This window comes from Carlito syrichta, unplaced genomic scaffold, assembly GCF_000164805.1.
Source record: "Carlito syrichta isolate Samal-C Ts95f unplaced genomic scaffold, Tarsius_syrichta-2.0.1 Scaffold126439, whole genome shotgun sequence".
Classification (NCBI taxonomy): Eukaryota; Metazoa; Chordata; class Mammalia; order Primates; family Tarsiidae; genus Carlito; species Carlito syrichta.
In genome coordinates, this window is record NW_007070535.1 from 580,922 (window position 1) to 603,169 (window position 22,248).

General features: G+C 39.3%; 1 protein-coding gene across 4 annotated transcripts in view; it reads left to right on the forward strand.

The window, feature by feature from the left end:
* Positions 1–22,248, forward strand: part of MAP2 (microtubule associated protein 2) — a 162,999-nt gene that overhangs the window by 43,005 nt on the left and 97,746 nt on the right. For 3 of the 4 annotated variants that reach the window (XM_021707813.1, XM_021707814.1, XM_021707816.1), the window contains exon 2: positions 9,433–9,502. In XM_021707813.1, the coding sequence (XP_021563488.1) occupies positions 9,433–9,502 (70 nt within the window). Of the gene's footprint in view, positions 1–9,428; positions 9,503–22,248 lie in introns of all 4 variants that reach the window. The other variant, XM_021707815.1, reaches the window with a different exon arrangement.

Here is a 22,248-nt window from a genome sequence, read left to right on the forward strand (position 1 = left end):
AGGGTGCTTCTGGGTCCTTCACTTCGGGGTGTCATTTTCTGTGCTCCACCATTAAACAACAAGCAGGGCGAGGGAATCGGGGATGAAAAATTACAAAGAAGAAACATCAAGGTTAGGGTGATTCTTGTGAAGTCGACTTCACTGGATTCATGTTGAAATCAGGCCATAAACTTAGACATCAAAGGTGGGAGATGGGAAACTTGATCAGATAGCCAGCGTGATCAGATACCAAGAGTGGGGAATTCTTTATAAACCGACTTAGGGTTTTTGCTAAAACAGGATTTGTAAGGACAGGGACAGAAGTCCAGGCCTAGTCAAAAAGAGGGCTTTGATGAGCCTGACTAAAGTTGGGGAGAGAGTCTTCTTTGTGCTCCTGGAGAGTGAGCTCTGTTGTCTTCTCTTTTTCTTATAAGAACCCAGGCCTATCAGATTAGGGCCCCACCCTTGTGACCTCATTTTACCTTAAATACCTCCCTAAAAGCCCTCTCTCCAAATACAGTCAGTCACATTTGGGATTAGGACTTAAATACAGACGGTGCCAAAAATATGTACACACATTTTAAGAAAAGGAAAAACTATTAAAATTGTAATACTTAATCGATACCAGTAACAAAAGACGAATACAAGCCACATTTGACTTCTGCAATTACAAGAGGTGCTCAAAGTGGTTACCATCAATGTCCAGGTACTTCTGATTATGCCCACTACTGGTTGAACAACACTGACCGAAGTGTCCACTGGTATCACTGTGCATGCCGTTTCAATTTCTTCCCCAAGTACGGCCAGTGTAGCTGGTTTTCTACAGTACACCATGTCCTTTAAGGTCCCCCGTAGGTAGAAGTCAAGGGGTGGTAAGTCAGGAAAATGTAGGGGAGACTCAACTGCACCTCTTAAAAATGGTTTTGTGCTCCTCAGAGGACAACCATGCTTCCGCCATTTGCTTTGACTGTCCTGCCTGTCGCGTGGTGATGCTAGAATTCATTTGATGAATGCCATCTTTTGAGCAAATTTCATACTACACACTGTACTGTAATTCAATTCAACTTCAAAAAGCAGTCCATAGATAACATCTCTTAAAATACGTATACATTTTTTGGCACTCCCAGTATATGAATGTTGCGGAGACATGGGGGAAAGGGGAGATGTGACACAATTCAGTTTATAACAAGGCATAAACTGATACCTCTTCAGGGGCAGTTTGCTAATATGGCAACATTATTTGAATCCCACTATGTACTCATATGGCTTCATACTTTTTATCCTGCACATATATTTGTTTTTAATTCAAAATACCATGAAAAAATAATTCACGTGTTTGATAGACACTCATGACTTTTAGGATTGAAATAAAGCAGAAAAGGGGTGAGGATGTGAATATCTCTCAATTTCAAGGAGGCTTAATTAACAATATTAGATAATTTATATGAATGGCAAATAAATTTAAGAACAAGGACCATACGCAAGTGAAAAGAGACATTCCTGGACGTGATTGGGGAAACTTCATAGAGAAGAGTGCTTCCTGTGAACAAGGAATTGAAAAATCTAGAGTAGGGAAGGGAGTGGGGTGACAGGGTGAGAAAGGGAAAGAAGAAGACTTTGCAGACGCAGAGGAGAGAGATATGCAAATGGAATTAGCAGGTCTGCAAAAGGAGATGTAAGGGGTTTGTATCTGTTGAAACTTGGGGATAATAGTGAAAAAGTAGGCTGTTGCCTACATTATAAAAGCCCTTGAGGCTAACCCTTAAAATAGATTTTGTCATTTTGGAAGAAGGATTTTTAACATGAGAGCAAAGTCATTAAGTGGTAATCTGGCAAGAAAAGTCTTATGGCAACATGTGAGTCTGTTCTGTTTCTTTTGTGCCTCTCCCAAGTTTTTTTCTTTTTATTCCACATGCACCTGTATTAATTTATTCTAATCTTTTTTAAAGATTATTATTAAAAAATCTAATATAAAAAATACAAAAGATAAGTGTTGGTGAGTATGTAAAGAAAAGAGACCACTGTATACTGTTGTTGAGAATGTAAATTAGTATAGCTACTATGAAGAACAATATAGAAATTGCTCAAAAAATTAAAAATAGAACTACCATATGATCCAGCAATCCTACTACTGGATATAAACCCAAAGAAAATAAAGTCAATATGTCGAAGAGATAATTGCATTCCCATGTTCATTGCAGCAATATTCACAATAGCCAAGATATGGAAGCAACCTGTGTCCATCAAAAGATGAACTGATAAAATATTTTAAAAATTATATATATATGACATACATATGTATATATATATAAACACACACACACATACATACACATACACACAATGGCATAGTAGTCAGCCATACAAAAGAAGGAAATCCTGTCATTTGCAACTACATGAGTGAACCTGGAAGATGTTATTTTAAGTGAAATAAGCCAGGTACAGAAAGACAAATACCACATGATCTCAATTGTACGTGAAATCTTTAAAAGTTGATCTCATAAAAGTAGAGAGTAGAATGGTGGTTATCAGGGCCTGGGGGAGTGAGATGGTTGGGGAATCTTGGGGAGATGTTGGTCAAAGGTTAACAACATTTCAGTTAGGTAAAAGGAGTAAGTTCAAGAGACCTATTGTATATCATGGCAACTATAGTTAATGATAATATATTGCATTCTTGAAAGATGCTAACTGTAGATTTTAAGTAGTCTGACCACAAAAAAAAAAAAATGACAACAGTGTGAAGTCATGGATATATTAACTAGCTGTATGTAGTCATTTTTTAACTTATGCCTATTTCTAAACATCATGTTGTACATGACAAACATGTACAATTTTATCTATCAATTTGAGAAATAAAGAAAAATAAAGTGGTTGCTGTTTGCAACTTGGAAACAACTGAACAGATGGCTTTCTGTCAAGCAAAGATGTGTTACAGTTCTTCAGAGATATTCAGATGCTGAGCAGAAAACAGCAGGGTAATATATAAATAAGCAAAAACACTGACGCATGTGTCCCATTGCTGCTCAAGGTTCTCTATATTGCAGAGCCAATTCATATTTTATTTATAAAATAAAACATTTATTTATATGTATATATATTTAATCAGGGTCAGCATATGTTAACAGTTTAGCGAAATAAGTTTTAAGCTGATTTCACGGAGCATCGTTATTTCTTTCCAACCCTTTTCAACAAGGATGGAATTTCAGTTAGCTCCTGGACCAGTCTCATCAGACCCGTTCAGTCTTGCAATGGGGATATTTCCTGCTCACCAACTACTCACTTACCCTCTGTGTTTCTCTACTCTTGCATTTAAGCAGCACGTTCAGTCCAATAGCCTGTGAGAGGAAGTGACATGAGGATGTTTGCCATTTCCTCATTAAAGCATTTAAGACCCAGTGCTTAACCCTCTGGATGTCTTTTTTTCTTTTTTCCTGCTGCTATAATCCTGAAGGCTGTGAGTTGAGCCATGGAGGGATATGCTGAGATAGCTCCATCACTGTATGCGAGAGTAGCCTGGAAAGTCTCCCTACTCACATCAGGGTTTGTGTAAAGCCTTCCACACTTAAGCCTTACTTCTCTGACTAATCTAATTCTTTATCCTTTACCTATTTGTGTACTATTTTTACTGCCTTGAATTATGTAGAGATGCTTTGGACAAGATTAGATCATTTCTGCTAAGTCGTCTTAACCCAGTCTGCTAGTCCTCTTCAGTAGTCTGGAGATGAAAGAATTCTTACCATCTACTTTACCTGGGTTCTCTGCTCATCTGAAAACCATACGTTTTTTGAATAGGGATTTTGTTAACAGTTTTTAATTCTTTCAAGTATATATTTTGGAATATGTTTCCTTGGCAAGAAACAATATTCTTTCAAAAGGACCTTTGACAAAAGCCCCAAGAAGGAAAGGTCGTTCTCTGATATGTTCAACAATCAGTGACTTTGGTAAATTATGACTTTTTCTTCTACTCACACATGAGTAGATGATGGACTGATTCTAAACATATTAGAGAATAAAAATGGTATAGTAGCATGTTTGTTAGTCTAAATTATTTCACATTGGCAGCTGCTCTCCTATTTAAAAAACTGCTTGAGTAATGGATATTTTCCTAATTGTCTTGGCCATCAAGTCCTCAGAAATTGAAATCTTGTTATCTTGGACAAGAGCACTGAATTACATGAACTGCTCAAAATCTCATAGCGTAGATTGATAGAGGAGGTAGAGAACGGTATTATTGTTTGTTTGAGAGCTGACTGAATAGCCTAATGCTCGTCATTGAGATGAAGCTTAGCCTTCAGAAACTCTCTTCAGGATGCTAGCACCTTCAAGCTTCTCAGTTTTTTGCTTATCGGGCAACGTCTATCAAAATATGAGATTAAATAACCAAATGACATTTGTGTGAGACTGTGATTTGAAGACAAATGAAGAGTATATCCTAGCTCAACAATCTAGAGATTATTTTATCTTGATGACTTTGTTGTTTAATGAAATGTGTTTTTTACATGAGTGGAGAAAACCACACGTTGGCAGACTTTCCTCCATGAGATTCTTAGTCTGCATGAATGTATCAATTTCAGAGCTACAGATGGCACATAACCTACACATAAATATGCCAACAGCCAAACATACATGCAGCCTCAGTGTATTGCATGTATATCCTGTTTGAGTAATCTGCTACTTGCATTTTTACCTGGGAGAGTGTTTGTTTATCTTGGGTTCCTTGTTAAAGGATTTACTCAACTTACTCTGTGACGCCAACAGGCAACATACATTTTATCCTGTCTTTTGTAGCCTAGCTCTTTTTTTTTTTTTGAGTTGGAGTCTCACTCTGTCGCCCAGCCTCGACCTGCTGGGCTCCGGCGATCCTTCCGCTTCTGCCTCCGCCTTCCAAGTAGCTGGAACTATAGGCGTGCGCTACCACCAATTTTTTGATTTATTGTAGAGATGAGGTCTCACCAAGTTGCCCAGGCGGGTCTCGAACCCACGGGCTCAGGCAATCCACTCACCTCAGCCTCCCAAGGCGCGGGATTACAGGCTGAGCCACCGAGCTCGGCTCTTTCTTTTTTTTAAGTTAAAATAAATCATTTTAATACACACGTTTTCACTTCTGTTAATTCCTCCTTGATTTCTCTCATCTAGCTTGACTTGCTTCATTTTTATTTATTTTCCAACCTGGAATCTTCAACAATAGATAGTTACGTCGAACTGTTTTATTTTTCAGCATCACCAAGTCCCTTGTCCTCAAAGAGCTTTATCTGCTGGAGTATTTGCAAAGAGCCCTAGAGGCAGCTCAGCATGGAAGCTTTTTACTGGAATCTCTGATTTGGAAGGTAGTATAATGTGCTTGGACCTTCTCAAATCCACTGGCTGCTTTTTTTTTTTTTTCACACCACAGCTCACTTGGGTATGTGGCCATAACATATTCATAAGCAGGCCGCCTCCAAATACAGCTGGACAAGACAGCTTCATTCTTGGAAAATTGACTGAATCAGAAAAATCTTCCTAATGGTACCATCTGTTCCAGAGTTCTTTTGGTACTTGAGCAGCGAAATATTAATCCTTGGGCGGTCTTTGTTGACAAGAATTCGTAGTTACGGCATTACAGGGCTTTCTTCTCCAGTCACTGTGTGAGGATGAGGTGTCCGACTGTACTTCATGCAGAATCAAAACCACAAGAAAAACTTTCCTACTCGGTGATGGTCACAGCCTTCTCATTTCCTGCCAAAGGGGTCGGACCAGACTTTTTTTTTTTTTTGAGTGGAAGTCTCACTCTGTCACCCAGACTGGAGTGCAGTGGCCGCTTCCGGCCACCGCAGCCTCGACCTGCTGGGCTCCGGCGATCCTTCCACCTCAGCCTTCCAAGTAGCCGGAAATACAGGCATGCGCCACCACGCCCGGCTGATTTTTTGATTTATTGTAGAGATGAGGTCTCGCTGCCCAGGCGGGTCTCGAACCCGCGGGCTCAGGCATTCCACTCACCTCAGCCTCCCAAAGGCGCGGGATTACAGGCTGAGCCACCGAGCCCAGCTTGGACCAGACTTTTAACCCTGGTGGCTGCACGTCTTCTTGAACAACTCCAGCCTGATTTATGACTTGTTCTTTCATGAGGGGCTGGAGGTAGATGCAGTAGAAGGTGGCTCCGACCAGGGAGATGAAACCGCCGAATGTGAGCGTGGTTCACAGGTTCTGGGACGTGGCCACCTGGCCAGCCGCGGGGGCCCCCTCCGAAGCCTGGCTCTTAAATGTGGTTGTTAACGAGTTGCCTTGGCCAGACGTTGGAAATCATGGTTCTCAGCAATGTTCATACCTAGCTCAGAGTTTCTGGAAAGTGGCCTAAGCACACCTGGTAGAAATAGTGGAGTGGAGAAAATGAGAGGAAGAACTGTGGCTGAGTAAATTTCAATGCATTCATGAAGCTGGAGATGATGGATAATAAATGTGCTTTGAAAGTATTTCTAGGAAATTGAAAGTTGCCATCAGTACGCTATTGCTTCTCCAAGGAGTCACAAGCCATTATGCTTGAAATTGTCTTTCGGCCGGGCTCGGTGGCTCAGGCTGTAATCCCGCGCTTTGGGAGGCTGAGGTGAGTGGATTGCCTGAGCCCGTGGGTTTGAGACCTGCCTGGGCAACTTGGTGAGACCTCATCTCTACAGTACATCAAAAAATTAGCCGGGTGTGGTAGCGCACGCCTGTAGATCCAGCTCCTTGGAATGCTGAGGCGGAAGGATGGCCGGAGCCCAGCAGGTCGAGGCTGTGGTGGCCGGGAGCGGCCACTGCGCTCCAGTCTGGGTGACAGAGTGGGACTCCAACTCAAAAAACAAAAAAAAGTTTGGCCACTTTCTAGCTGTGTGATACTAGACAGGACACTTAAACTCTCCTGAACTGTTTTCTTCTGTAAAATGGGGATAATAGTTAGAGGGTGATAGTGAGGAATTAATGACTTATATACATAAAGTGCTCACACCATTGTCTGATACACAATACATGCTGTCTAAAAGTTTGCTAATATTATTTTAGGCATGTTGCAGACACTCTGTATAATATACCTAATACTCAAACTGTGTCGATAACAGTAAAACAAAAATTGTGTTAAAGTAATTTAATTCTTTTGATATGGACATTCATTCATCTGTTTCCATACGGAATACGTATCATTACATCTAACTACCCTGTGCCAATTTAAAATGTCTATTCAATTTTTATGTGCCTTGTGGAATAGGCCATAAGTTGCTTTTAAAAAATAAATTCCAGATGGTACTTATCTCTTTCTCATAAAAAAGGCTAGGAAAAAACAGTCATTTTCATTTTTGCCACAAACAAAATCCCACAAAAGTCAAGATTATGGGTAAGTGGGGCATTCATTTGATGACAGTAGGTACAGGGAACCCTGAATTTTTTTTAATAATCATCTCATCCTTGGGCCAATAATTTCCCAATTCTTTTGGGATGAAATTAACTTTTAAGTGTTTAGGGCTGGAATTTCACTTTCATTCATATGTAAGTACTGAGTTAATATCCGGAAAGGCTAAAAATAAGACAGGAGATTTTTTTTTTAGTACCGTTTTTAATATTTATCAAATGATGAGCATACTCTGGTATCAGATATGTTAACACACTTTTTCTGTAGAGGACAAGATAGTAAATGTTCTGAGCTTTGCAGGCTGTACAATCTCTGTCACAACTATTCGTTACAGCATAAAGGCAGCCAGAGACAATGCGGAAGTGAGTGGGTGTGGCCATGGGCCAATAACAGTATTTAGAAAAACAGGCAGCAGCAGAGTAGATTTGGCCCATGGACCATAGTTTGCTGATTCTTATTCTCTGGAATTTCTTTTTTTCCTTATTTTTGCTAGGTTAGAAGACTCACATACATATATAATGTGTACTTGCACACTTGCATGCATGTATGGTTATTTAAAAACCATGAAGGTGAGGCACAAAAAATATGCACCTATAAGGATGTCAGAAAAACATAAAATTTCATGAGAAAATAAAGCATAGTATTTTATTCAAATTCATTTGTTAAATACTCAAAGACTCTATCTGGACAGGATCCAGAGCTGGTCTACCATTTTAATTTTGTTCTAAAATCATCCTTAGAAAATTTAATTTGCTTATAACCAAAACCCTTCTTAAAAAAACCTTAAATAGTCTTAACTGACTGTATAAACAATTCTGTATGTTAATGTTATATGTATTCCAAATCTGAGAACCACTAAGCTGAACCAAAAGAAGAAAAAACTGTGTGCAAAGATTTGGTCAAACTGTTCTTTCTAAAACAGTTAATCACATTGTTACAGGAAATGGAAAATTTTATTTTGCTTCTTTTTGCCTGCAAATTTTTCTTTACACTTATTGAAATGTTAAGCCTTTCTAACTTTATTATTCATTAATATTCTTGTTTGCTGCTATGCATTATATGTAAATGCTCACAGATTAAATGAGCTAATCCATGTAAAAACCCTTCGTACAGGACCTGGCCCAGTCAGTATTTGTTGCTTTGGAATCAAACTCCTGTCTGCCCGTATTCATATATACATTACACTTTCAAGGTTTACAGAGGAGAACTGAGTCTGTAATGCAACATCTTCTTTGCAGCTATGAAGAGGTCCCCTCTACCAGGGGTAAAATCGTGCTGACCCTAGCAAAACATGTGAAGATAGGTAGACTTAGAGACCCCAGTGTAAGACAGCTGGACTTCAAAACGGCCCTCAGCTCTACAGTCCCTTATGTGCTGTGCATTCTTTGAAGTCTTCCCTACAGATGAGGATGATGACAACTGAATCAGGCTTATGAGGTAGAAAGCAAGCCTAGTGCCTTTAGTAATTCTTTTTATTTCTAGGAACCACTTCAGTAAGAAATATTCTGTGTTGTCCTAGGTGGAATTTCTAAGCAGAACTACTAATCCAGAGTGACTTTTAATATTCTGAATGTCAAAATAAATTTTCTCTATAGAGCACTAAACTTAATTAGTTGTTAAAAAATTCTTCTTCATCCTGTGCTGGAAAGAATCAATGCAGACTGGGCTAGAGGCCCAGTCCTTTAAAGATTACTGGGTGTAATTAACAATTTGCCGGGACAAATGTATTTTCTTGGAAGAGAGTATGATTGCCTGCTATTTATTAGCTGAAGACAATTTAAACATTCATTTTGCCTTGGATATGATGCTTATGTAGCTTCATTGGAGTGAATTAAAAAGTAAGAAAAAGCTTACAACAGTTGGCATATCTCTGCTCTATTCCATCTGCGGTAGCACCCAGCCAGTTGTAAATGCTCAGTGTATGTGGAATATAGTGAACCGTCATGACGTCCATGCTGTAGACTCATAGTTACCCAGTGTGAAAAAGAGACAGTTAAACGTTGAATTTTGTCCTGAGCTACATGGAGTGATTTATGCACAAGAAACAGAGATTAAATTATTAATTTGCTATTTTTTTTGTTGTTGTTCACAGAAAGAAGCCAGAAAATATTGTCATCCTTTTGAGAACACAACACAACGAACTTTATTATTTTACCACTTCCTTGAGTAGGTAAGTTCCTACTCTCTCTGCTATGAAAGAATTACTCAAAATTGTGAAAAATAACTCTTTGCTTACCATGCTTTTTTATTAAATATTTAAATAAGTAACAATTTATTTTGGTAATGGAGAAAATACGCTTATTAATTCTACAGCTGATAGATATAGCATTATTAAAATAGCACTTCATAGTATTGGGGTTGATTAAGAGAATGAAGTCAGGTTTGAACTAAACCTTTCTCTCCTGCTGTGGTAACATTACCAATAATACTTCCTCAGCAATTCTTGCATGACCTAATTTACATAAATTAATTCATTCATTCCTTATAACATCTCCATGAGGGTAGTACAGGGTTCATCTCCATTTAACTGATTAGGAGCAAGAGGCAGAGAGTAAAGCCAGGTGGATGGAGGGGTTCACCCAAGGTTCTATACATGAGTCTAGGAGCAGGCACTGGAAAGAATACTAGCCTCAGCTGTTATTGGGAGAGTGGTTTCATCCTAAAATATCTGGTGATCAGACTTTCTAACATTTTGAGTAGGCTGCTTCTGAATTATTGGGTGAAAAAAATACAGTGCATCTACTGAAAGAGCAGTAAATGTATAAGCAGGTAAACTTTTCTTTTATGTTTGCACATGTTACTTAAACAAGTGTTGCATAAGTAAATAAAGGAATATATACACTTTATCTCAGCTACCTGCATCAACAGTGTTTTCCTTTATTTTATATCTTTTTCAAACACATTCCTATGATGAAAGAAGGATAAAATTATCAAAGGGTTATAAATGAATGATTTCTTATGCTAGGAAATTCTGAGAAATGCATTTTAATTTCATTTGTTTTTATTGGAAGTACTGAATATGCAATCTTAAAATGGCCACAGCAGCATTCACTTTTTTGCTTTTATTATTTCTGTATTATTTTATTTTTAAGCAAGAAAATTTACAAAATGTTTCAAGTAACATAAAAAATTATAGTAAATATCCAGGTATTCACCACGCAGGTTAAACAAATGCTGTCATTCAGTTACATTAAATTTTTTTTGTAAAGAAATATACCATCACAGAAAGGATAAAAACGCTTCCTGCAACCTTTTCACTTTCTTTCTAAAAGGTATCACAATTCTAAAAATGATATAACCTTTCTATGTGTGTTCTATGGCTTCTGTGACATGTGTGTGAAACAATGTTCTGCAATTATTTCCATTGTAAAAGTTTACATAAGTAGCATCATATTATGGATTTTCTTTTGTGGCTTGCCTTTACCCAGTGTTCTATGTGGAGATTTATTCATATGGATACATGGAGATCTGGTTGCACATTCTAACATAAAATTGACTCATTTTAGTGTTTTAATCTTCTGACACTTAGTATTATTAATCATTCTTTCTAAATAAAATTCAACATTTTAAAGAGTTCATGCTAAAATGGTTTGTGTGGCTTGCAAACCCTATTTGGGATTTGTGTACGAGGAATCCAAAGTTTTTAATATATAATGTCATTCTAATTCTGCATATGTTTTTTTTTTTTTCCAATTAGCTTGTAAAGATCTTACTAATCTAATGGGACACATGATTTTCACAATTTCGCGATAACATAATAATTAAAATCCATTTTATCTCCCCATAGACAAAATGCTAACTATTCCCAAACATAGTATAAATTACTACTTTTGAAATTCAAGATATTTAAAAGTAAAATACTTTTGAGTGGCCCATGTTAATTGCTCATACTCTCCTAGAAAATCATGGAGAAAATTAGAAAAGATTTTTTTTCAGTTTTTTCTAAAACTTTAATTAATTCTAGAATTTGTTTAAGGCAAGAGAAATGTCAACCTACAATTGTAAGATTGGTAGACATAGACTCTTTCCAGTTTTATTTTTTAGAGAGTAAATTACTATTTGGTCAAAGTTAAATGAGGGAGAAGAGGAAACTAACCTTTCTGGGCAAATATGAGTAAATATGAGACTTTGCATAAATGTCTTTGGTCAGAAGTGCGTTACCATTTTGCATATGAGGAAAATAAGCCCTAGCCGGCTCAGTGGCTCAGCCTGTAATCCCGCTTTTGGAGGCTGAGGTGAGTGGATTGCCTGAGGCCGCGCGTTCGAGACCCGCCTGGGCAACTTGGCGAGACCTCATCTCTACAATAAATCAAAAATTAGCCGGGCATGTTAGCGCGCGCCTGTAGTTCCAGCTACTTGGAAGGCTGAAGCGGAAGGATCGCCAGAGCCCAGCAGGTCGAGGCTGCGGTGGCCGGGAGCGGCCACTGCACTCCAGTCTGGGTGACAGAGTGAGACTCCAACTCAAAAAAAGAAAAGAAAAGAAGTCCCAAATACATTGGATGACTTACTAGAGATCATATAGTGATTACAGAGCATGGATTCAAACTTATCTCTGCCAGACTCCAAAGCTATTCTGCCTATTAGAAAATAAATTAGAAAAACCTAATCTGTTGGATAGATTTTATTCATTCCACTAATATTTATTGGGATCCTTTTATGTGAGTTGAGGACTGATGTTGGGAAAACACAGAAGACACATCTACCTAAGATGAGAAAACAGGCTATTAAAAACACACAAAGATACGTTTTCTGATACTACAGATGTGACCATTTAGATATTTTTATTTTGCTAAGTTATCTTAACATTGTTTTCCAAGCAGTAACCTTTAAAAGCACCCAACTGTGCCAATTAGATTAAACTGAATGGACTTATGAGAGTGAGAATGCTTTGTAAATGACAAAGGCCTTTGCAACTGTGTGCTGCTATTACTAAGGCCTGCATTCTGTGAATTTAGAATTGAACATGTCCAGCCGAATACATGTCCTTCTAAAAGTAAACGTTGATATATGTCTGAATTTAAGTCTTGCTAATTCATATAGAACAGCAATTTTTCCTTTCTTTTGCACAAAACCTCCCTTTATTTATTACAATGCAGTGGTTAACAGCTCTGAAAATCGGTTTGTTTCCAGCCTTCACTACCTGTCAGGGGCACATTTAACCACCTCCTAGGTCATTACAGCACAAGCTCAGCTCATGCATGTGCAGAATCTCATCAAGTCCCATCGTCTCTACATACATTATGCAAATCCATAGTATCTCAGTTTTACTACTACAGTAGCCTCCTGCGATCAATCTCCCTCTTCTTTATTCTGCTATTCACATAGAAGTCAGAGTGATCGTTTTAAAAATTCTTTATCAGTTAATCTGACTCTTCTGTTCAGAAAATCTACTGCTGGCCCACAACATGCTAAGTGGGCACCCTCTCCCTCCCTGACATCATCTCGACATCATCTTTTCTCATGATGCGCAGAGACTTTGTGATGTTCAGAGCTCTGTCACCAGCATTTGGATCTGCCTGCCACCTGTCTTGGTGGATTCTCACTTATTGAAGGGATGAGTAGATATTTGAGGGTTACTGTGTACACAGTGTCCTTAATGCACATCAGTGATGGTGTTACCCTTCTCAGGATTTATTTGGTTTGTCTTATAGAGCCCATCACCTCTGCAGTTCTAAAGCACTTTCATATGTTGGACGCATGATGTTACAGCATTCTAAGAAAACTTTATTTTGTTGACAATTTCAAATCTTAATTTGTAGTTCCAAAAGAAAAGAAAAACTCGCGTAGACAAATTAGAGACAAAATAGCTGGACGAACATGAGAAAACCATTTGAAGAGCAGAAAATATGTATTATTCCTTGAAGTCTTCTAATTAAATCATAATAAGATTTGCCACATCCAGCACTGCTTAGATTTTACTTATATCTTCAGAATAGGTTTATATCTTTTTATCATTCATGAATGGGTGACATTTATTCAAGACAATTTTTTATAAAATGGGTTGGTTCTTTTTTGTTTTATTTTTGCAGTATTCTTAGGGGTTGCACTTGATGAGTATTTATATTGTTGAGAACATTTGGTAAGAGAAAGATAAACAGTAGAACTACAATACCCCAACACTTTAGGAAAAGTGGTATTTCACCACTCTCTCTGAAAATAAGTACCATCACTTGCACTGATTACTACCTAACTTAGCTCCATTTCATGGCTCTGTGTGAATAATTTTAAAGGCAGATTAAGCAATCTAAAAATAAATTATATTGGCAAATTAGGAAATCAGTTGCTCCCTTTATGAAGTCTATCCTACTCTGTACTATCAGCTGGCAGTCATACCCAGACACCAAGCTATTTTGACTTTTATTGACCAGGATCCTATTATTCCAGGAGGGAGGTTTCGAAGAGTGATCTCTTATGGTTAACTGGAGACAGAAAGAGGGAGGATTGCCCACATACCCTGGCAGGAGTTGGAATAACAATAGCAGTCCTCCTACGTAACAGACTGAGTCATCAGCACATTCTCCTGATTTCTCGGCAATTCTGGGCAGATTGTTTGGGCTGGAATTCTGGAGGCAGAGGTGGGCACCACCTGCTGCAAAAGTCTCTAGTTCTCAGGAAGGTGCTGGTGTTAAGCCCTGTCTTTTAACAGTTTGACCCAATGGAAAATGGAAAAAGGAAAAAAAAAAATGATGCTCATGAGCCCTCCCTTCACTCTTCCCACACTCCTTTTTTTTTTTTTTGAGTTGGAGTCTCACACTGTCGACCAGACTGGAGTGCAGTGGCCGCTCCTGGCCACCGCAGCCTCGACCTACTGGGCTCTGGCAATCCTTCCACATTAGCCTTTCGAGTAGCCGGAATTACAGGCACATGCTACCACGCCCGGCTAATTTTTTGATTTATTGTAGAGATGAGGTCTCGCTGCCCAGGCGAGTCTTGAACCCGCAGGCTCAGGCAATCCACTCACCTCAGCCTCCCAAAGGCGGGGGATTACAGGCTGAGCCACCGAGCCCGGCTCCACACTCCTTTTTTTTAAAGAGACAGACACTCCCACTCTGTTGCCTAGGCTGGAGTACAGTGATGTGATCATAACTCACTGCAGCTTCAAACTCCTGGACTCAAGCGTTCCTCCAGCCTCAAGCTCCCAAATAGCTAGGACTACAGGTGGGTACCACTTTGCCTGGATAATTTTAAAATTTGTTTTGTAGAGATGGAGTCTCTGTTGCCCACACTATCCTAGAACTGGTTTCAAGCCACCTTCTTGCCTCAGTCTCCCAAAATGCTGGGATTACAGATGTAAACCACCACACCTGGCCTGTTTGAGGACTTCTATAAGCATTTGAAAGTATTGTTCAAATTCTCCTTGCCATTTGGGACAGAAAGTTGCATATTTCAAGATTATAGGGAATTGTAAGCGAAAGAGGGAGAGAGAGAAGGAGAATGAATAGGTGGCAATCAACATAATCATCATAGACAGATCTGAAGATAGAATGAGTAGTTTGAGGAAGTGCTTCTGGTGCAAACTGAGCATTTAGTCTTCTGCTTGCTGCCACATTTTGCTATAAAAATAAAACTACTTGTTTATGTTATTGGATTATGTAAGGTGGGAGAATGAATTGAATCAGAAGGGGTACATGGAAATAAGAGAGTGAAGGAGCTGCAAAAACCCAACCCAGGAGCTTGCCCTTTATCCACTAGACAGTGGGGGATACAGTAGACAACAAGGCTATAAAATGCATCCATCTGGCCTTCTGTCTCTTTGATGCAGCATGAAAAGTTGTGGACTTGGCAAGAGGTATGCAGATATGTGTGTATTTTCTCATGCACACCTTAAACCAACTCTTCGTTTCTATGCAAATAGTTCTGATGACCGCATTTAAAAAGAAGTTTATATATTTGTGTATATATTTCAGTGTGAATTAGAAAGGTATTATGCTGAGGTTGGATAGTGACCATTGGGAAAAAATGGTTTCTTGTTCACTGTTTTTTGGGGGGGAGGTGGGGGCTTGGGAACAGGAGACTTTAAAGCCTCAGTCCTATGGTAATTAAGATCAGTTTTAATTTGGGATAGAGACTGATATAAGGAACTTTGCAAGCAGACACTTTAGCAACTGTAGTGTGGACCTGGTTGTTCCCTGAGGAGGTGAATGACTGTTTTCCAAGCAGTGCTGTGTGTAACTTGCCCTCTTTTGGTCGCCAGCCGTCTACCACTGTCCCCAACCCCCACCACCTCCCCAAAAAACCAAAAACAGTGAACAAGAAACCATTTTTTCCCAGTGATCACTATCTAACCTCAGTATAGTACCTGCCTAATTTGCACTGAACTATATAAACAAATCTATAAACTTATTTTTAAGACAGTCATCTTTTCGCAAAAGAGAAAAGAACATAAAATGAAGCAGACAGAGTGCTTTTTATTTGCTCATTTAGAAATAGTTTAATTCCTATCTTGCTCAAGTCTCCGTTCTATAAAGCATGGGAAATCCTAATAAGAAACTGGGTAAAAGTGGGAAACCTCAACATGGGTCAAAAGAAACAGTAGGTCCATTTTAACTGGGTTGTGTCAGGCAGGAGAATGAGTTGAGTCAGGGGGGGTAGATTGAAATGAGGGAATATATCCTAAAGAACTCAAATCACTCTATAAAAAAGATACCTGCACACGTATGTTTATCGCAGCATTGTTCACAATAGCAAGAAACTGGAAGCAACCATGCTGCCCATCAAAAGAGGACTGGATTAAAAAAATGTGGTACATATACACGATGGAATACTACACAGCCATAAAAAAGAACAAAATCATGAATTTTGCAGCAACCTGGATGGAACTAGAGTCTATAATACTGAGTGACCTCTCACAGAAACAAAGATCCGAGTATCACATGTTCTCACTCATATAATGAACCTTGAACATCCAATGTAATACTATAAGAAAATGACTGACAGTAGTGGGAAACTATCGGGGGGGGAGGGAGATGCGATTAATGGTAGCAAACATCTGTCTGAGGATGGGGAAACACCTCTTATCAACAGGGTGCCTGAATGAAACATATTTGTATACCTAACCCTTAACTGTACCCCACAATATCAAATAAAAAATATTGATTAAAAAAAAGAAATGAGGGAGTGAAGGAGGTACCAAACCTCACCTAGGAGCTTGCCCTTTATTCATGAGATGGTGGGGTTTCAGTTGCTTACTGAACCCCCACCCCCATTCTAGGTAGGGTAATGGTTGATTAGATTTGAATTAGGAAGCTTGGTGACACCGGCAAAGACAGGCAGAGTGAATGAGTCAGCAGCTTCGGAAGCTGAAGAAAATTAGAGGCTTATGTCACTGACATGTGTTTACATCTTCAACATTTGATGGTGACCAGAAATTGAGTGGAAGAGAAATTTGGAGCTAAGGACATGGTGAGGACTGGAATTGTGGTCTAAATGCTTCTTGTACATATCCAGTATATGAAGTGTTTAGAGTGATGGGCCATGGAGAAGGGATGATGCCAGAAACAGCAAAGAACACTGGGGAACATTCACATTAGTGGAGAGAAGTAGTGACACAGACACATTAGAAAGATATGTAGAAGGAGGCATTATGCTCCGCTTGGACTAAGAACATTATTACAGAAAATAAGTCAAGGAGAATAAAGAATGAACTACAAAAATGTATCATAATTGATGCTTAATTCGTTATTGGTGAGACTTGCAGAGAGGGTGGGATAGTCTGCCAGGTTGGCCTACAGTAACATGTCCAAACGACTTCCTAAAACCTGCCTATTGGAAGTGTATCTATCTATGTCTAACCTGTGCTAGATTCAAAGTGTGTCATCTGAGCAGAAATGGCTATGCTGAGGCAAAATGTCAACTAAGTTTATTCTGAGTTTCTCAGGGTCCCTCCTTTCATTTGGTACAAACTCAGTCATATGGACACACCTAATTGCAAGGGTGGTTAGGAAATGTACTCTAGCTATGTACTCAGAAAAAAGGAGGGAAAAGTTTAGTAAACTGCTAGCAATCTCTGTTATACCCAGGGGAAATCTGTCTGCAAATTAATATATTTGAACATTGGGATCAAAAAGCTCAAACCATGACAAAAACAGATGCTAATTATATCACAGATATAAAATTGTGAATCATATCATATTATGTTGAAATAGTAAATTATTAGATATATAGTTTATTGAAGTTAATTCTTACAGTAAAACACAAATAAGATATTTTTTAAAACTCTTACAGAAATGATCCTTGTTTCCAGAATGATAATTATTTAAAAAGCATAGTGCCTACTGATCTTGGTTTTGTTAAATAACTTCTTATTAAAGGTATCAGTTGATGAATAAACGTAGAAAACTTCATTGTGAGACAAAATAAATATTAGTCCTCTGGTCACTTTCTAAAATTCATTATTAAAAGATATGAATTGGGATGGATGGTCAGATAAAAGCACATTTTGTACTGAAGAAAGATGTGTGCCCTTTTAGGCAAAAATAAATAGTAAAGGTAGAATTTTGAGGAAAAAAACCAGAGTTGGTGCTTGTACAGAAATGTCTGAAGAATTGATGTTTTTATTAACTCACAAATAATCATGTAGAACTCCTGCATCATGTTTGCATTTGTTTCACCAGTACTGTTTACTTGAAAGTAATAAACATTTCTATTTACAGCTGATTATTTTATATAAATGGGATTGTGTATTGTAGTGCTGTATAAAAGCCATTCTATAAGCTAAGTATTTTACAAAATCAACTTCTCCGCTACTTAATTCTGTAATAGCGTTTCAGTTTCCTGTGACTGCAGAACACTTGGATTTTGGGGAAAATACTGCATTGCAGTATGTGACCACTGATTTTCCCTTGAGAGTTGAAACTCCTTTTTCTTTTGAGAGAAGGTAGCAATTTAATCGAGCTCTTCTGACATCATAGAGCATTTCAAAATGAAGAAAATGGCCTAGAAGACAATGTGATGCTTCCGTCTGCGTGAGAAGATGAAGCAACCAACAAAAACCCAGCATGGCTGCATTTGGAGGCTGATTCCTTCTGTTTCTCTGTCAAATCTTTTTCCCTAAGAAGTACAGTAGTTTACTTAAACCTATTCATTTTGTTTTTGTTTTTGTTTTTTGAGTTGGAGTCTCACTCTGTCACCCAGACTGGAGTGCAGTGGCCGCCCCCGGCCACCACCGCCTCGACCTGCTGGGCTCCGGCGATCCTTCCACCTCAGCCTTCCGAGTAGCCGGAATTACAGGCACGCGCTACAACACTGGTTAATTTTTTGATTTATTGTAGAGATGAGGTCTCGCCAAGTTGGCCAGGCGGGTCTCGAACCCGTGGGCTCAGGCAATCCACTCACCTCAGCCTCCCAAGGCGCAGGATTACAGGCTGAGCCACCGAGCCTGGCTCATTTTGTATTTTTTAAACTCTTTTTCTCTTCTCACCAATCCCTGCACTTTTAAAGATGAAAGTCAAGGACTCTAGCTGTACCATGTGCTCAGGAATTACTACAAAAGGCGATTTGGTTCTGAAACAATTGTATTCTCTGAAAGAAAAATTTAGAAATCACTAAAGCAAATACTTTAGTGAGGGGGCTGCCAAAGCTTCAATCATTTAAAACCATTGTGTGCAGGTGTCTTTTTTACAGAACAATTTATGTTCCTCCAGGTATATTCCTAGAAGGGGGATTGCTGGATCGTGTGGAAGGTCAATTTCTAGTTCTTTCAGAAATCACCACACTGCTTTCCCTAGAGGTTGCACTAGTTTGCACTCCCACCTTCAGTGCAGAAGTGTTCCCTTTTCTCTGCACCTGTACCAGCATCTGTTGTTTTTTGATTTATGGATGATAGCCATCCTTATTGGAGTTAAGTGGTAACCCAGTGTGGTTTTGATTTGTATTTCTCCAGTGATTAGTGAGGCTGAGAATTTTTCCATGTGTCTGTTGGCTGCTCATATATCTTCTTTTGAGAAGTGTGTATTCGTGTCCTTTGAACAACCAACCCTACTGCCCATCGAAAGTGGACTGGATACAGAAAATGTGGTACATATACACGATGGAGTATTAGGCTGCCATAAAGAAGGACAAAATCATGAACTTCACAGTAAATTGGATGGTGTTTGAGACCATCATACTGAGTGATCTATCACAGAAACAAAGAACTGAATCCTGCCTGTTCTCACTCACGAGTGGGATCCGAACATGAATCACAAGAGCCCAAGGGAGAGATGGGCAGTGGAGGGAAGCTGCCAGGGGAGGGAGAGGGTAGGAGAGCACGTAACCACACAAAGGTGCCTGGTCCTGAGCCAGGAGAAGGGAGGACCAGTTGGAGGCCCAAACTTCACCTGCACGTAGGCTACTTATGTACCTAATCCTGACTTGTACTCCACATCTCTATGATCAAATCAAGTTATTTTTTAAAAAAACATTGTTTTCAGAGCTCTAGGAAAGATCCAGTAGTAATCAATCCTGAATAAAGAGCATTATTACAGTAGCTCACACCTGAAATCCAGTGCTTTGAGAGGCCAAGGAGAGAGAATTGCCTGAGCAAGAGTTCCAAACAAGCTGGACGACATGGCAAGACCTTGTCTCTACAATAAATCAGAAAATTAGCCTGGCATGGTGGCTATGCCTGTAGTCCCAGCTAACGGGGAGGCTGAGGCGGAAGGATCACCTGAACCCAGCAGGCCGAGGCTGTAGTAGCCATGATTGTGCCACTGTTCTCCCAACTTGGGCGACAGAGACTCAAACTCAAAAACAAAAACAGAAATAAAACCCAAAACCCCAGAAGACAAAGAGCCAACACAATAAAAAAGAGCTTTTCCTAATACAGACAGACCACGTTGGAGCTAGAAAGCTCTTCCTACTTCCTATTGGGAAGCAGTTTGTAGGCCTTCTTGTTTGGGGCTTGTGTCTTCCTTTTTTGGCATATGTTTGCAGTTGAAGTGAGTCTTGCTTTTGGAACTCAAGAATTCTAAAGGAAACTGTACTTTCAAAGCAGGGGGAATTGGAAAATATAGCAGTACGAGATAATATATGCACACTTATAAGTAACAGAACTGAAAAGTACAATTGTATTAGGTAATATAATATATACACACATACATAATGTTCCCATTCTCATGTATGTCTGTGGACTATTTAAGTATACACTGCAAAAGTGTCATTTGAAGAAAGTTCAAGGACAGGGAGATTATACAGTAAAACTCTGGGGAAGTAACTTTTTTTTTTCCAATTGGGTTCTCCCTCTATTGCCCAGGTAGCTGGAGTGCAGTGGTGTGATCACAATTCACCATGGCCTCGAATTCCTGGGCTCAGGCAATCCTTCTACCTCAGCCTCTCGAGGTAGCTGGGATAGCTGGGACTAGAGACATGTGCCACCACATCTGGCTATTTAAAAAAAAAAATTGTAGGAATGAGGTCACGCTATGTTGCCTAGGCAGGTCTCAAACTCCTGGGCTCAAGCAGTCCCACCTCCTCAGCCTCCCAAAGTGCTGGGATTACAGGCCTGGCCAGAAATAACATTCTGATTTATACTTTTTGTATAATTTTCTCATGGCAGAGCTGGATAACCATATTAGATAGTTTAAAATATTTGTGCATGGAAAATACATAGAAAAACCTTCTAACTTTATGTTTTTCACCATAGTTTAAATCACCATAAGCCTATCCTGCACCTGTTGTTCCTGTCACCCAGAATCTACCGACTTCTCATCCTGTCTCTTAGTACCCCTGTCAGCAGAATCACCACCATTTCCTCAGCTGACCGCAAATGCAGAGGCCTCATTCCTGGGCTTCTGGTTTTCTCCCTTGCTGCCACAGCGCTCTGTTCTCCACACAGCCCCGTGATCTTTTAAATGACTATTACTAACCTACTTAAAAGCCTGCAAGGACTTTCCAACATACTTTGGAATTTATCCAAACCCTTGACCGAGTTTCACAGATCCTATACAATCTGGCCTGTGTAGTACCCTTGCTGTATCTTACTCCCAGTTAGCCTCAAACACACCAAGGTCATTCCCACCCTAGGGCTTCTGTGCTTGCAGCACCCTCCCTACCTTCCTGGAACAGTCTCACCCCAGTTCTCTGCAGAGCTAGCATCCCACATCACTGAGGGCCTCCTCTGAGGTCACCACCCCAGAGATGCTTCCCTGACCTCCCCATTGAAAACACTTCCTTCCTCTAGCCTTGCGATCATTTCCACCTTTCAACTTTTATATGAAATATTAAATTACATTGCTTCTATTAGGTATAAATTAATCATTGACTACTACAGTTTTACATCTTAATTAGGTATTTAGTTACTGTATGGTTATCCCATTAAAATGTAAGTTTCATGAGGACAGCAATTTTGTATGATCTGAGACACACTGAAAGACCTTCCTGTGCATCAGAATAAATATTTTATGTTTTTTTCATTTCCAGGAGCACCACTGCTACTACCTTAATTCAAGATCTTATGTGCTCTCTTATTGATTATTGCATTATGGGTTATCAGTTTATTTTTCTATTTCTGAGCATAACCTTCTACAGCCCTTTCTCTGCCTCATTTTATCATCCATCTGCTTAACGTTTTTCTTTTTTTAACGCTTTTATTTAAAAGATGTGGGGTACAATTCAGGGCTAGGTATACAAATATTCGTTATATAGGTACCCTTGCAGATGAGGTGTGCCCCTCCCTCCCCTGGCAGTTTCTCTCAACTGCCAATCCCCCCCAACTCCCCTGGCAGTTTCCCACTACTGCCAATCCCTTTCTTATATTATTATAACAATCGTTAAAGGTCCGCTTGTGAGTGAGAACATATGGTACTCTGTTCTTTGTTTCTGTGATAGATCACTGAGTATGTCAGACTCTAAAGCCATTCAAGTTGAGGCAGAGTTCATAATTTTGTCCTTCTTTATGGCTGTGTAATATTCCATCGTGTATCTGTACCACCTTT